Source organism: Biomphalaria glabrata, chromosome 4, assembly GCF_947242115.1.
Source record: "Biomphalaria glabrata chromosome 4, xgBioGlab47.1, whole genome shotgun sequence".
Classification (NCBI taxonomy): Eukaryota; Metazoa; Mollusca; class Gastropoda; family Planorbidae; genus Biomphalaria; species Biomphalaria glabrata.
The window spans coordinates 35,854,764-35,870,455 of NC_074714.1; the positions used below are offsets into that span (position 1 = coordinate 35,854,764).

General features: G+C 32.9%; 1 protein-coding gene across 3 annotated transcripts in view; it reads left to right on the plus strand.

Moving 5' to 3' along the window:
* LOC106051684 (molybdate-anion transporter-like) overlaps positions 1-15,446 on the plus strand; it is a 43,211-nt gene extending 27,765 nt beyond the window's left edge. For 2 of the 3 annotated variants that reach the window (XM_056027964.1, XM_056027963.1), the window contains exons 2-14: positions 433-617; positions 1,560-1,704; positions 5,679-5,739; positions 5,845-5,952; positions 6,530-6,648; positions 6,847-6,983; positions 7,414-7,592; positions 8,885-8,955; positions 9,067-9,121; positions 9,373-9,475; positions 9,615-9,682; positions 10,025-10,104; positions 12,355-15,446. In XM_056027964.1, the coding sequence (XP_055883939.1) occupies positions 470-617; positions 1,560-1,704; positions 5,679-5,739; positions 5,845-5,952; positions 6,530-6,648; positions 6,847-6,983; positions 7,414-7,592; positions 8,885-8,955; positions 9,067-9,121; positions 9,373-9,475; positions 9,615-9,682; positions 10,025-10,104; positions 12,355-12,475 (1,395 nt within the window). In that variant the 5' untranslated portion in view covers positions 433-469 and the 3' untranslated portion in view covers positions 12,476-15,446. Of the gene's footprint in view, positions 1-432; positions 618-1,559; positions 1,705-5,678; positions 5,740-5,844; positions 5,953-6,529; positions 6,649-6,846; positions 6,984-7,413; positions 7,593-8,884; positions 8,956-9,066; positions 9,122-9,372; positions 9,476-9,614; positions 9,683-10,024; positions 10,105-11,180; positions 11,221-12,354 lie in introns of all 3 variants that reach the window. The other variant, XM_056027965.1, reaches the window with a different exon arrangement.
* The last annotated feature ends 246 nt before the right edge of the window (positions 15,447-15,692 follow it).

Consider the following 15,692-nt stretch of genomic DNA (forward strand, 5'->3'; position numbering starts at 1 on the left):
TTAACTAGAGTGTCATGTGGCCAGCACAACAACCAACTGCCTTTACTTTCCCCAACTAATGTCAAGTACCCATATATGGGTGGACTCAGAGGCGCCCTAAAGATTCCGAAATTAAAAATCCCAGTCTTCTCCAGGATTTGAACCCAGGATCCTCCAGTTTGTAAGCCAAGTGCTTTACCACTCGGCCACTGCACCTCTGAGTATACCTACTAGTTTAATATAAACAAAAAACAGTGTCACTTCTGCTTCTCTTCTTATTTCATATACCATAAAATTTCCATTGATTTGCTCAATTCACTCCTTTTCCACCCTGTTACTTTTGTACATTGACTTTTATATGCAGACTTAAAATCTTAGTTTAAAACCTTAATGTTATACACTCAGCCATTGACTCACAAGATTTCTGAAAGACTTTTTGTTTCTTAATTGCAGTTCTCGTTGATGAATCGGAGAACATAAACCAGCCATCATGGATATTTTTCTTGGTGGATTTTACATACTGACTGTCTTGTGTGCTATTCTGTACCTGCTAACAAGGGCAGCATTACCATCAGTCGCAGATGCAGCCTTCAGTGTATTCCAACGCACCTATCTTGTGGTGTACCTGCTTGCTATGGGTGAGTCTACTTTAAAGTTTTAATTATGAAGTTTCTAGACATAGAGACAGCTACATAGAAAGATATTTACTGAGGTTTTTTTTATTTTATTTATTGGGGATTTCTGTTTGCTATTTGAAATATTTCTCTGGTCACCCATAATTTCCTTCCAAAATATTTATGGCCTCCTTCAGTCATTACGACTTTGGTTCATCCTGTAGAACTCTTTTTTCAATGTGACCCTGGAGCACTATTTTGGAGAGATACTCCCACCAACATATATCGCAGGTTAAGGTGGCTTTCTCTTTGGTTCTGGAGGAGCCAGCCATTTTTCATATGGCACGTTTTTTCTCCAGAGCTGAGGCCCATGTTTTTTTCACTGTCCATAGCTTTCTAGGTCAGCATCTCTTTTCACATAGTGCGGTCTAGGGCTATGTCTTGCCAATGGTCAGTATCAATGTTCACTGTTTTAAGGTCTTGTTTGATTACATCCACATATCAGAGGTGGGGCAACCAGTCTTTCTTGAGCTGCAAGTTGAATATTCTCACTGAGCTCTACCCAGTATTCATTGGCACATATATGTGCTGTCCTCTGCACAGTGGCTGTAGCTTCTTTCAGAGTTAACAGGTTGCATTGGGTGTGTTTTGCCTTGTATGTAGCGATTGCACCAAAATCCCAGTATTTAGATTGTAAAATTGATTTAAATTTATCAACAAAAAAAAAATATGTTTCACAGTTAATTGTTTTTAAAGTTTATTATGTTTGCTGTAATTGTAGAATCTATGTATGAAGTACACTCTTTGAATTTTTACTTATTAATTAAATAGAAAATATTTAAAACAATATTCAAAGAAAATTTCATTTCCATAATTTTAATATTTACAAAACATTTTTGTTCAAACTAATTATGGATGAGTCTGCACTTCAAGGCATTACTAACATTTCTTGTTATTGTCGATAAGCTGGAGACTGGCTCCAAGGACCTCATGTCTATGCACTTTATGAGAGCTATGGGATGAGCACAGATCAGATTGACATATTGTTTGTTGCTGGCTTTGGTTCAAGCATGGTGGTAGGAACCATTGTGGGTTCCATTGCAGATAAATAGTAAGTAGAACACATAAGTAAAACATTCATGAAACCTCTTTACAAGTTAAAACTTTTTACTGTACAGATTTAAGTAAAAAAAAAATTTTAGAGGAGACCTCTTTACAGGTAAAAATGTTTTACTGTACAAATTTAAGTAGCAAAATGTAAATACTCTGATTTTATGGAAGTTCATTTTTATTAACTATATCCACATTTAAAGTGTTTGTATTTGTTTTGAATAAAAGTTTATCATCATTTTTACCAATGTTTAGCCAACAAATGGTAACACTGTTACCTAAATTGTTTTGATTTTCTTTTTACTTTTTTTTTATCCAGCTGATTATTTTTATTTTACTGCCATGGCTTAAAGGTTGTTTTGGCCAATTGTAGAGCTACTTGCTCTGATTATCTTACTGCCATGGCTTAAAGGTTGTTTTGGCCAATTGTAGAGCTACTTGCTCTGATTATTTTACTGCCTTGTCTTAAAGGTTGTTTTGGCCAATTGTAGAGCTACTTGCTCTGATTATTTTACTGTCATGGCTGAAAGGTTGTTTAGGCCAATTGTAAAGCTACTTGCTCTGATTATTTTACTGCCTTGTCTTAAAGGTTGTTTAGGCCAATTGTAGAGCTACTTGCTCTGATTATTTTACTGTCATGGCTGAAAGGTTGTTTAGGCCAATTGTAAAGCTACTTGCTCTGATTATTTTACTGCCTTGTCTTAAAGGTTGTTTAGGCCAATTGTAGAGCTACTTGCTCTGATTATTTTACTGCCTTGTCTTAAAGGTTGTTTTGGCCAATTGTAGAGCTACTTGCTCTGATTATTTTACTGCCTTGTCTTAAAGGTTGTTTAGGCCAATTGTAGAGCTACTTGCTCTGATTATTTTACTGTTATGGCTGAAAGGTTGTTTTGGCCAATTGTAGAGCTACTTGCTCTGATTATTTTACTGTCATGGCTGAAAGGTTGTTTAGGCCAATTGTAAAGCTACTTGCTCTGATTATTTTACTGCCTTGTCTTAAAGGTTGTTTAGGCCAATTGTAGAGCTACTTGCTCTGATTATTTTACTGCCTTGTCTTAAAGGTTGTTTTGGCCAATTGTAGAGCTACTTGCTCTGATTATTTTACTGTTATGGCTGAAAGGTTGTTTTAGCCAATTGTAGAGCTACTTGCTCTGATTATTTTACTGCCTTGTCTTAAAGGTTGTTTAGGCCAATTGTAGAGCTACTTGCTCTGATTATTTTACTGCCTTGTCTTAAAGGTTGTTTAGGCCAATTGTAGAGCTACTTGCTCTGATTATTTTACTGTTATGGCTGAAAGGTTGTTTTGGCCAATTGTAGAGCTACTTGCTCTGATTATTTTACTGCCATGGCTTAAAGGTTGTTTTGGCCAATTGTAGAGCTACTTGCTCTGATTATTTTACTGCCTTGTCTTAAAGGTTGTTTAGGCCAATTGTAGAGCTACTTGCTCTGATTATTTTACTGCCTTGTCTTAAAGGTTGTTTAGGCCAATTGTAGAGCTACTTGCTCTGATTATTTTACTGTTATGGCTGAAAGGTTGTTTTGGCCAATTGTAGAGCTACTTGCTCTGATTATTTTACTGTCATGGCTGAAAGGTTGGTTTGGCCAATTGTAGAGCTACTTGCTCTGATTATTTTACTGTTATGGCTGAAAGGTTGGTTTGGCCAATTGTAGAGCTACTTGCTCTGATTATTTTACTGTCATGGCTGAAATGTTGGTTTGGCCAATTGTAGAGCTACTTGCTCTGATTATTTTACTGTTATGGCTGAAAGGTTGTTTTGGCCAATTGTAGAGCTACTTGCTCTGTTTACTGCCATGGCTTAAAGGTTGTTCTAGGGCAGGCATTTCAAACTCATTAAGGTGTATTGGCCGCATAAAAACTTACTATGACCTGAAGGGCCACAAGCAAAAATCAGTTGGAAAATATAACCTACTAGTATTATGTAAATTAGATACAATACAATAGAATAAAATAATTAATGGTAACCTGTCCCTTAGTTATTATTATTATTTTGACTATTAGAAATTACTATGATTACAAATTATTTTTGTTGTCCTGATGTTTGATATCTTTTCTGGGATGCAAGTTTATTAATGTCAGGTTGAAGTTTGTTTGCCACTGACACTTTCCTCATGATGACAAATTTTGATCAGATAATCTCAAACGGTGAGGTGTTTTTGAAGCTTTCAGTATGGAAAAGAGAGAAAGTAGCAAACATAGCAAAAATTCTGTGTGCGAATTTCCGAAATTCAAGGTACTGTTCAGATAAATAACTAACATTTTGGCACATCTACTTCTTTCAGCAGAATCTGACTGCAATTCTATTATCAGCATTTTCATGAGCAAATGAAAATGGAGATACAAACAACGAAACTTCTTGCTGTTATGAAACAAAGTCACGAAAACGGTCATTGATAACATCTAATAACGATTCCTCGTTTAGGATATATTTAACCAAATGCTGCAATCATATTTAATCTTTTTAGTTCCTGACACGTTAAGAAGTGAACAAGATTTTCTCTTGATATTTGGTTTATTCACAGTCGTAACTTTGCTTGAAAGCATTTCACATCATCACTTGTAGTTGTGACAATTTTGTCTTAACCTAGAAGTTTCAAATTCAAGTCTTGCAGGTGACCAATAAGATCAACTACAAATACCAAATCCTGAACCCATTCCTCAGTTTGTAAATGTTCACGTTTCATATTCAGAAACAATACAATTTCCTCACGCAGTGCAAAAAATCTCTTCAATACTGTATGATAGGAGAGCCAGCGGACTTGTGTGTAGTAGGGAACACAATCCAGTTTGTGTCCAACGTCATCCAGAAACATTGAAAATTGGCAATGATTTAGGCTATGGTCATGAATGAAATTGACAGTGACTGAAACTGGTCTTAACACATGTTGGAACTGTAATTGCTTTGCACATAATGCTTCTTGGTGAATGATGCATTGAAAATTAGCAGATTTAAAATTAACATCAGTCTCTCTTATTATTGCAAGCAGTTGCGCTGCACCAACACCATTTCTAACCCCAATTATGGTTGGTGCGCCATCCGTTGCTAAACTGGCTAGCTTTACCTAAGGTAAATTGTACTGTAATATCACCTCCTGTAATTTCTCAAAAACATCCTTGCTTGTTGTTGTGTTATGCATTTAACAGGGCTCAAGTGGTTCTTCATGTACCTCAAAATTTCTGTCACAGGCCCTTATGAATATAGCCAACTATGCTACACCCGCTACATCTGTTGACTCATTGAGAGCCAATGAAAAGAATTAAAAAATCAGCCTTTTTGTTCTTTGTTTACACAAGCTGACTGACGTCATTTATTTTATCTGCCAGAGTGTTCCTAGTTAATGTTATGTCTTTGAATGCTTTCACCTTTTCTGGACAAATTACTTCAGCAGCTTTAATGACACAGTTCTTAATAAAATCACCTTCATAAAATGATTTGTGACAATTGTAAGTCTAACTCTAACATATTGGCTTATTTATAATGTGATTATTAACAATTAATAATAATTAAAAAGTTTACAAATCAACAATAAGCTTAAAAAAATAACTTGAAAGATAATTCAAACTTAATAAATAAATGAAATTTTCGAGAAATTATTTGCTTTAAAAAAATCTGATCATTAAATAATAGTTAATAAGTTCAACAAAGTTGGTTGTTAAGTTTTTTTCTTTTTTTCAGTTAATATATTTTCCTGAAAAGTAGTGGTGACTGTTAAACACTTAATAATTTAACACTATTTTGATAATTTTTGAAGTGGTTGGGGGTCGCATGCGGCCCTCAAATGCTATGTTTGACATGCCTGTTCTAGGATTAAAATCTCAACCACCCTAAATCAGAGAATGCTTCTATTTGAACCTTGAGAATCTCTTATAATTAAAAAGTTACCCGTTTTAAAAAATGTTTTGACATTAATTTTATAAAATTTCAATAAAAACTAATGTTCTTCTTTATATAACAGTGGTAGAAGAACAAATTGTATATTGTATGGTGTACTTTATGGTGCAGCCTGTGTAACAAAAGTAAGTTATGTTCACTAAATAATTAATTTCATTCCATAATGGATATCAGAGATTGTTAAAAAATGCAAAAGTTCAAAATAAAATAAAAATGTTTCATGTTTTCAGCATTTTGGAAACTTCTGGATACTTATGATTGGACGTTTGCTAGGTGGAACAGCTACTTCAATACTTTACAGTGCATTTGAATCCTGGCTGGTGTATGAACATCATAAGGTATATATTGACAAGTGTTATTAAGAAACTAGAATCAGAGTACTTAAATAGTAATGAACAGAACACATGCAGAGGCACATTGTTTTCTTACTTTACAAAAACATTAGTTTTGAACATTAGCAAACACTTTTGTTATTTTCTGAAAATGCTGGTTTCTAATAACCATCAAATCAAAATCATCATAACCTCTTAGAAATAAGTTTTATGGTTTGTTAAACTTTTAGACCATTAAAAGTTTGATACTTCTGTAGTCAATATTACAACATCCATGTGGTTCAGTATGTATGGAAAATGTGTTTCAGTCAACACACAACAGCATTGCCTTTCTGAGTGGCCATACATTTTAGACTTACTTTACAAAGTAAACAAACTATGTCTCCTCTGTTTATCCAAATGAAAAGTGTCATAAGAAGTATAATTGGTATGCCTCCTTTACCACTCCCCCCTCAAAATGTACAGTACTATTGCATCTCGACATCACACTTGAGAGCTGGCTGTACTACAGTCACCTCAAGACTTATAGTTTGTACATTTTACTCTTAATTTCTTTCATAATTTTTTTTTCTTTATTTCCCAGAGAGGATTTGATGCCAATTTATTGGGTAATATATTCAGTTTGGGAGTTCTTGGGAATTCAGTAGTTGCTATAGTTGCAGGTTTGGTGGCCCAGAAGTTTGCTGATTTGTTTGGCTATGTGTAAGTATGCAGTTTTCACAGTTTTATTGTTATTAAAATAGTGTGTTATGTAAACTGTAGTTAACACTTAGTTTTATTCATTTAGCTTGACTGTTCCTTACCCTTAGTTTTATTCATTTAGCTTGACTGTTCCTTACCCACTTATTCATTCTTCACTCTTTTAAAGTCACTGTTCCTTGTTCTATTTGACCCTGCCAGAGCCCCATTTGATGTCTCTCTGTGTGTGCTGTCTTTAATGGTTATCATTATCATCATGACTTGGACTGAAAATTATGGAGACAAAACCAGCAACATTTCCCATTCCTTTGGTGTGGCACTTACTGCCATCAAACAAGGTAAGAACACATTTATGGGCCTTTATATTAGTTGTTCATATTACCTCTTGTCTTGCAGACATAAGAGCTTAAGCTTTAAAAAAAAAAAAAAAAAAAAAAAAAAACAACAACTAAGTTGTATATCTGTTATTCATCTTGCCTAGTCTAGTTGTTTGATTGATGAATATAAAATATTTATAAAAAATGCACACCCACCATTAATATAAATAATGTTAGCTATGTGATACTTTACATTTCAAAGCATTTAGTTAAAGTCACGACATCTTCCTTTGTTTTCCAGTATTTGTCTGATCAAGGGATGATTTTTTTAAATCCATTTCTTGACATATTATTATGTGATTACAAAATAAAACATTTAATCAAAAGTTTTAAACAAAAATAAAATTTTTTGTTTATTCCTAAATAATTAAAACTACTAAACGTATTTCAGACCACAAAGTTTTATGCCTTGGACTGATTCAGTCATTGTTTGAAGGTGCTATGTACTGTTTTGTTTTGGAGTGGACACCATCTTTAAGTATAATTAACAGAGGCAAGGCTGGTGCTCCAAATGAAATTGAAGAAGTCCACACAGATATTCCACATGGACATATATTTGCAGGGTTTATGGTAAGATTATGAGATAGAATTTTTGATTCTGTTTCCTCTTCCTCTGTATTTAAAAAGTAGTTTAAGTTCACTCCAGTTTTAATATGAATTATATTTAATTCTCTTCATGGCTTAAGAGTTTGGACGAGAAGAAATAAGAAAAAGTAAAGGAAAGATCACTCTCTTATTTCTATGGATAGTCACCCCACGAGAAAAACAAGAGGGGGGGGGGAACAAGTATTCACCGGTCACTACAGATGGCTGCCTGGTCGTGTGGTTTTGCGCGCTGGACTGTCATTTGGATTTATCAAACCCAGCCCGCTCCCATCACCCTTCGTCCTTCAACTCTGAAGGAACATCCGAAACATGTAAAACATTTTACAAACATTTTACAAGCTCTAAATAGCAGCGCCAGACCCATTGTGACCAAGAAGTCTTTGTAAGAGAACAAGTAATCTACTATGTATATTCACCCGTCACAAAATAGCAGGGCTGGACTTAACCATTGTGGGGCCCTATGCAAAACGGATTTTGAGGGGCCAAGTTTGGGTAGGGAAGAGGATAATAAGTGAAATTTAAGAGTTTGTATTAGAAAATAAATTCGTCTATGCATTTTATTCATTCTTTACTACATACAGAATTACTTTACGAGCCATGCATATAGCAAAGTCATACAGTATATCATAATAATTCTATTTCCTGCATAGATCACACTCAATAGCAAGAATTACCAAATGTTTCAATCTATCTTTGAGAATTATTGACCTCAAGTAATTCTTCATTAGATTGAGGCGCTAGGCTTCTTTCACCAGATTACATAATTACGGCTAATGCATAATGCTGTTTTTATTTATCGCGCGTAGGATTGGCGTTTTCCATATTGAATGTCACCCCAAAATAACAATTTTTGTCTACGTATTTCCGTAAATTTTAAGGACTTTTTTGTATATTTTGTAATTTTGGAAGATTTTCAGGAGCTCTTGGTTAATCGACAGGAGTTCGCGGTAAATCTGTTTTAAGTTATAAAATGGTTAAATTTAATCATTTATACACCTTGAATTAGCGCGGGTCCTATGAAAGTGCGGCCCACTGCGGTCGTATAGGTTGCAGTGGCCTAAGGCCAGCCCTGAAAATTAGCAGTGTACGCTGTGCCGCTGGTCGACTAGTATGAATTACAACACTCACCCTGTCACACTCACAAATTCAAATATTAGAATGAAAAGTAATAAAATATACAATGTTCTTATGAAATGTGACAGATTTTTGTCAGTGACATTAACAATTGTACATGTTTTGTTTCTTTTGTTGTTTAGGTTGCCCTTATGATTGGCTCATCACTGTTTAAACTGTTGTCCAAATACACATCAGTCGAATCATTCATGAGGTTAGTTCAGATTAACTTACATGGTGTAAAGTGTTGTTTAGAAAAACAAACAAACACAAGTTAGTGAAGTTTTTAGTTTTTTTCATCAAGTTTATTTCCCACTTTTTCTAGGGTTGTGCTTTTTGTTGCTGCTCTAAGCTTGATGACCCCAATACTGTACAAAGGAGTAAGTTTTATTTTGAATTGGCTTTATTTTTATTTGCCTAGTTTTACTTTAACTTTTGGTCTAATTGCTGGAATTTTTAGAAATGTTTCAGTGTTGAAAACAAAAAATTATCTTAAAGGGTTTTTATTTCCCATATTATTATAGTCAATAAAATGTGTTGTATTTCTCTGTATTTCCCATAGTATTATAGTCAATAAAATGTGTTTTATTTCTCTAGAAATATATTTTATTTGTTTGTTTGTATACCACAGAACCAGATGGTGATATTTATTGGCTTCTTAGTCTTTGAGATGTGTGTTGGTATCTTCTGGCCATCTATGGGAACAATGAGGGGCAAATATGTAGCAGAAGAAAGTAAGTTTGGGAGAATGGATTTTAATGTAGTTCTCAGATGGGATTTTTTTTTTTTTCATGGCTTAAAATGTTTTGGAGCAAAGAAAAAAAAATTTTTTTCTGTTTAAATATTAATTCTTTGTTTTTTCTTACCTTGCAGCCAGAGCAACCACGATGAACATTTTCCGTGTGCCACTTAACATGATAGTAGTGGTTATCTTACTACAGGTAAATGTATACTACTTTATTTTTCAGGGGGGGGGGTGGGAATGAGAGCTTGGCTTCTGAAGTGAGCGGTCTTGGGTTTGAATCCTTGTGAAGACTGGTATTTTGAATTTTGGAATTTTTAGGGCCCCTCGGAGTCTATCCAACCATAATGGTTGTGTAACAGGGGAGCACAGAAACAGATGAATTTAAATCATCTGCCCTATAGAATGCAAAGTCTGAAGGGGTACTTGTTATTTTTTGTCTTTCAACCTAATATTTAATAAGTGAATTATGAAGTATTTGGTTGTATGGAATCAATAGCATCATTTATTTCATCATTGCTATTTTTTTGTTTGTCCTCAGCACCTGGAGAGAGATACCATCTTTGAGTTTTGTGCATTGTTTCTGATCATAGCTGTTGTATGTCAGCAGTGGCTGTACACGTGAGTTCCATTTGTAGTAATCCCTTGATTATTTCAAGCTTTAGCTTTATTGATATAGCGTGTGTGAATGTCTGGATTTGCTCATAAAATTTAAGTTTCACTTTGCTCCCAGTGAAATAAATACTTATCCCACCTTACTCTTATTACTGATACTTAAAAGTTTTGCTGTAAAACTATTAAACTTCAAATAATGCTTGCTGCTCAGTTTTCTATTTTGTACTCTTTAATACTGTATATCTATTAAGTTATTCTTTAACTCTGGTATTCATTAAAAAAAATTACACTGTTTATGTTTCATTTGAGCTATCTAACATAGTAAGCAGTTATACAATGAATGTAATAGAATTCAAGGAAGAAGAGAAGTATTGTTCAGAAAAAAATTAAAAACTCTTATTTCAGGCTGTTATTAACTCTTTCTCTCCGCATTTATTTTCCCCGTTTTGATAGAATTATTCATTTTGCTTATTTGTATTTCACTTTCCTGGTATGATTATACTTGAATAACCTTTTTGTTAGCATCAGAAAATGTTATATTTGGTATCGAATTACACCACAACTCAAAGTTTTTAAATCCAAAAATCAATTTAGTTTAATGGGATCAACGTTGGCATCATCAATTAGGAGAGAAAGAGTTAAGCTTACTCAATACTCAAATATTTTGGAACAAAGCAATTCTAATTTGCTGTTGGATCCACACTGCTATTTGGATTTTCATATAAGAACAGTAAATAGTCTTTATGCCATTGGTCCTGTTTAAGATCACTCTATCCTGTTACATTTCTTTACTATGTTTGTTGTGAACATATGTAATTGTCATTGTGTTTCTCTCTTGTAACTGGATGGTGTGAACATTATTGTAAAAAATGTTTTACTTATTTCGGATGTTCCTTCAGAGTTGAAGATAATTACTTCCTAGTCCAAACCTCCCGCAGGACGGCGGGGGATGGGAGCGGGCAGGGTTTGAACCCGGGACCATCGATAAGTCCGAACGACAGTCCAGCGTGCAAACCGCACGACCAGGCAGCCATCCATTATTCATGTGCTGTAGTTTATCTTTCTTTGTAATTTACTTTCAGTCTGACATATTCAGCTTCAGGTCCTCAAAAAATGTCATTGGTAACCTTATACTCTTTTTTTTTTTATTTAATCATGCATGATCAATTAATTATGTAGTTGTCAATTACTTCCCTTGGAATCAGCAACCACTTTTTTCCCCTCTATATTAAATCACAGTTTGCTTTATGTTTTTAATGCATTTTATTATTCTAACCTTTCCGAGCTGAGCTATACGTAATAAATATTTGCTAAACTATTAAAGGTAAATTAATGTTTAAACTCATAACAAACTTATGTTCTTCTTGTTTTCCCTTAATAGCTTATCATCTAAAAATATGTTGAACCATTTCTGCTAAATTTAACTGATGTCACTTATCTTTATAGAATAAAAAATAAACGTCTGTATCATGTTGGCTTGTGGCTTAGGTACTTCTGTGAGAATACAGTATACTAGTGAATTAAAACAAGCAAACTGGAGAATGATTTAATTGTACAGAAGATAAAGTCTTGAAGTGAAACAAAACAAAGGGAATATACCAATCTTACTTTTTTTTTTAGGATATCAAGCCTGTATGTTGGAAAAGTACTGTTCAATTTTTGTTAAAAATTGTTTGCATACATTTGAATTTCTACAGGCACACATGAATTTGATAGTTTTGAGAGACATGTTAAGATATAAGTCCTTTGGATGAGTTAATATGTATTAACACATTATTATTGATTTGAAATTAGTTATAAAATATCATCTTTCACTTCAGCAATAGGTGCTTGGTACTGTGATCTTTTTTTTTTGTTTACTTTGCTAACATATATTACTATAGTTAAGTACCACATTTGATAACTGTGCCTATTTAATTTAGCTAAACATCAAAATAAACTTATTCCTTCTTTCTAAAAGACTTACTGAGTATTTTCTTAAAAATTCCACATTTAGCTAGCTATTTATTCATGTCTTTTGTAGTTTCTTATAAAACATAATGCAGCTCAATTACTCACATATTTAACCATACATGTATCACTGTCCAGTATTTTGCTTACTTGTTTAATGCCAAATAGCGGTTTGGATCTCTATTTCTGGAAAAGCTTGTTGTTTCAATATATTTTTGAAAGTATAATGCTGGTTGACTTCATTTCTGTTTCACAGAAAAAGTTTCTTCTAATGTTTATGTAACCAATCTACATGTTGCCTTACAGATTGTATGAAGGTTTACCCAAGACTACTTACCTGAGCACCACTGCGGATACACTCAGGAGAGATAGTGTCACAGAGGAGAAGCCTAAGAAAGGAATTGATGATGAAGAGGAAATAGTCTAAATAAAAAAAATACATATTTACTGCTTTTGTGAACACAATTTTTTTGTGTGGCAATTGTATCTTGTTGATTTTAACAAAATGTTTTGGTCTTGTAATTTGTATGTATTTGGGTTAATTTGACACAACCATTAGTGGTTTTTGTAAAGATCTTTGACTTATACGTATATTTATTTATTTTTACCAATTGCCATTAGGTGCCATAAAAAGTAACATGAGAAATTTTTGGCTTCATCAATCGTAGACTCCATGGTTTGAAGCTAAAGGAAATATTTTCCCTTCATTTACAGCAATTTTTTTAACCAAAATATTTTGTTGCCTAAAGCATTGTAAGATTTGGTTCTATTGGGCAAAACTTATTCTGAAAGCAACAATGTGATAAAAAGCATGATTATTAAGTAACTGTCTGCATCTGAATGATGCCATTGACTTACATGGACTAAATGGACTTCACTGCCTTGTTGTTACTTGATCATTCCATTTCAACCTTTTTCGTGAAATGTTATATCTAGCACTGACTCATCAGTGCTGGCTTCAATTTTACCAGTTTTAACTAGGTGTTTTATTTGTAATTGATAGAAAGTTTAAGTAACCTTGAAATATTGAAATCTTTAGTTTTTTTATGACCTTCAACATTATTCAATCAGAGGTTGGACCATTTTTTTTTAAAGGGCATTTTTGTCCCAATCTTATCCAATTTGAAGATCTGACATAAAAAAACTAGTTAGATGTTGGACTGTGTTATGTAAGCCTCAAATATGTAGAGCTTCATGCTGTCTACCATTGCCTGGAGTATCTCAGACATTACAGCCTATAGTAACCATAGTCTCTCTCATCTTTTGAAATAATTGATGCATTCTTTACATTTCTAAATAACAATGTCCATCCGCCACCATCACTTCAGTAGCAAAAAATCAATCAGCAGATGATTCCATTGATAACACAACAATTAGTGTTCATTGTCTTTTAATATACTAACTTTATCCTTGTTGATTAAATCATTATCAGAGATGCCACATTGTATAGTTGACTACTAGAGTATTTATTAGTGCTACTTACATTTGTAAATATTGCCTGCCACTAAAGAAACTTTTATTCATATACTTATGCTTGTTTTTGAACAATGCATTGGTCTGTGTTGTTTCTTTCAATTATCGTACTAGTATTGTTCCTCACCTCATTCTAGCATTGAAAAGCTTGCACTATAAGACTAGTCTCTCATGAACTACATTTGTGTCATCTCAATGAAATGCAATCATTTATAATGATACATGTGGACAAACAAAATAATGTTATGACAAAAACAAATGTATCATAACAGCAATAACTCCTCATATTTATTAAAAACTTGATGCCTTGGTTCTTGGAAAGCAGATTTTTTTCAACATTGGAAATGTAAAACAATTATGAAAATGTTTTTTTAGTTGTTTTTCTTTGATTGAATATTTTTTCTGAAGTTCACCAGTAAATTTGTCTTTGATATTACTGGGCTTTAGCAACATCTTGACTTAAGGTATATTTACAATTAATAGCATAATAAATTAGTTCATATTTGTAATGTATTGTACCTTATGGTATTTTTTTTAAATGCTGTTTCATTTTTAATATTTTTTCAGTTTTTTTGTATTATAATTAACCTATTGAAATATTCTGGTGATATATATATATATATATATATATATATATATATATATATATATATATATATATATATATATATATATATATATATATATATATATATATATATATATATATATATATATATATATATATATATGGTTCAGATAATAATTGTTTAGAAAGAGTAAAATAGAATTTTAACTGATACAGAGTGACTCAGTTGCAATTCATATTTCAAGTGATTCAGAGTGCTCATTTTTAAGGAGTTTATAAGATTACTACTGAACTACCTAAAGTACTAGTTAGAAATGTTGACAGCAGCACTGAAAACAGGGTCAATTAAAAACCAAAATATGTTACAGTTGCATTGCTTGTGTAGAAGTATAATTGTTATAACAACATTTGTATTTCACACAAAATTGATCACACTTCACTTAGTTTCAAATTATATTTGTTCTGTCTTAGTGTTGGTTAAATGCTGATATATAACATTTTGTTTTGTGATTTTTTAAATTTGGATAGCTTGGGAGCTTTTTGGCTTTGTATGGTCCTGCTAGTCTCACAGATTATAGCAGGCAGATAGTGACATGAAAAAAATACAGTTTGATTCTTTTCAAGCTTCTTTTAATCTCTAAATTATTTTTTTCTGAACAGGCAAAGTGTTGGGAGGGGTCAAATAATTTTTGTCTGTCACATTAGTAACACTGAATTCACTTGTTTGATTTGTATTACAACATTTGGAAAGTTGGGCTACTAGAATCTTTGTAATGCTCCAATGAGATCCCAGCACATTTTATATTGGCCAGTGTGCAGGAGTTGTAAACTATAATCAATTTATATAACCCTTAAGAGAGTGAAGAACGCAAGGTCAAGGGGAGCTAAAACTAAGAATTTTATTAGACTGACTGTGATGAGAATATGCAGCATAAAATAAAGTGTGAATTGTTTCCTTGTCTCCTAACACTATAGAATAGAAGTGTTCAGTTACACAGTTCAGAAAATGTTGTTTGTTTAGTGGTTCACTGTATTGATATTATTATATAACTTCTTGTTTTGATCAGCTTGTGGTGACTTTGTTTTGGGTTTTCATTGTGTTTTTTTTTAAATATTTCCACACAAATCTTTGTTATCAGTGATGGCATAGATTTATGTTTTTGTTTGGGTTGAAACTATTTATGCAACAAATTGTGTGTGTTGTTGAAGAAGTCTCTGATTATCATTATGAACATTGTTCACATTTATTTGACTTATTGACGGATGTAATTCATCCTTGAGGGATTGATTGGATCTTTTGGTTCATGTTAGTAACCCGACTGTTTAAAGTTCAATATATTCTATTTTTAACTCCAAATTTCTTGGTTTTATTTAATGTATGCAAGAATAGATTTTAAGATGGTCACACTTTGTCATCAGTGTATCTGTAATAATGAAATGTGCCCATTCCATGTTGAGTCCATATGCCTGCTAGAGAAATCTCTCCTTGTTGGTACCACATTACCAGATGTTGTTTTATTTAAAATATTTTTACTGTCATTAAGATCATTGTATTGGTCTAAACAAATGGAAATTCAATTGTCCACCTCTGCATTGCTACTGT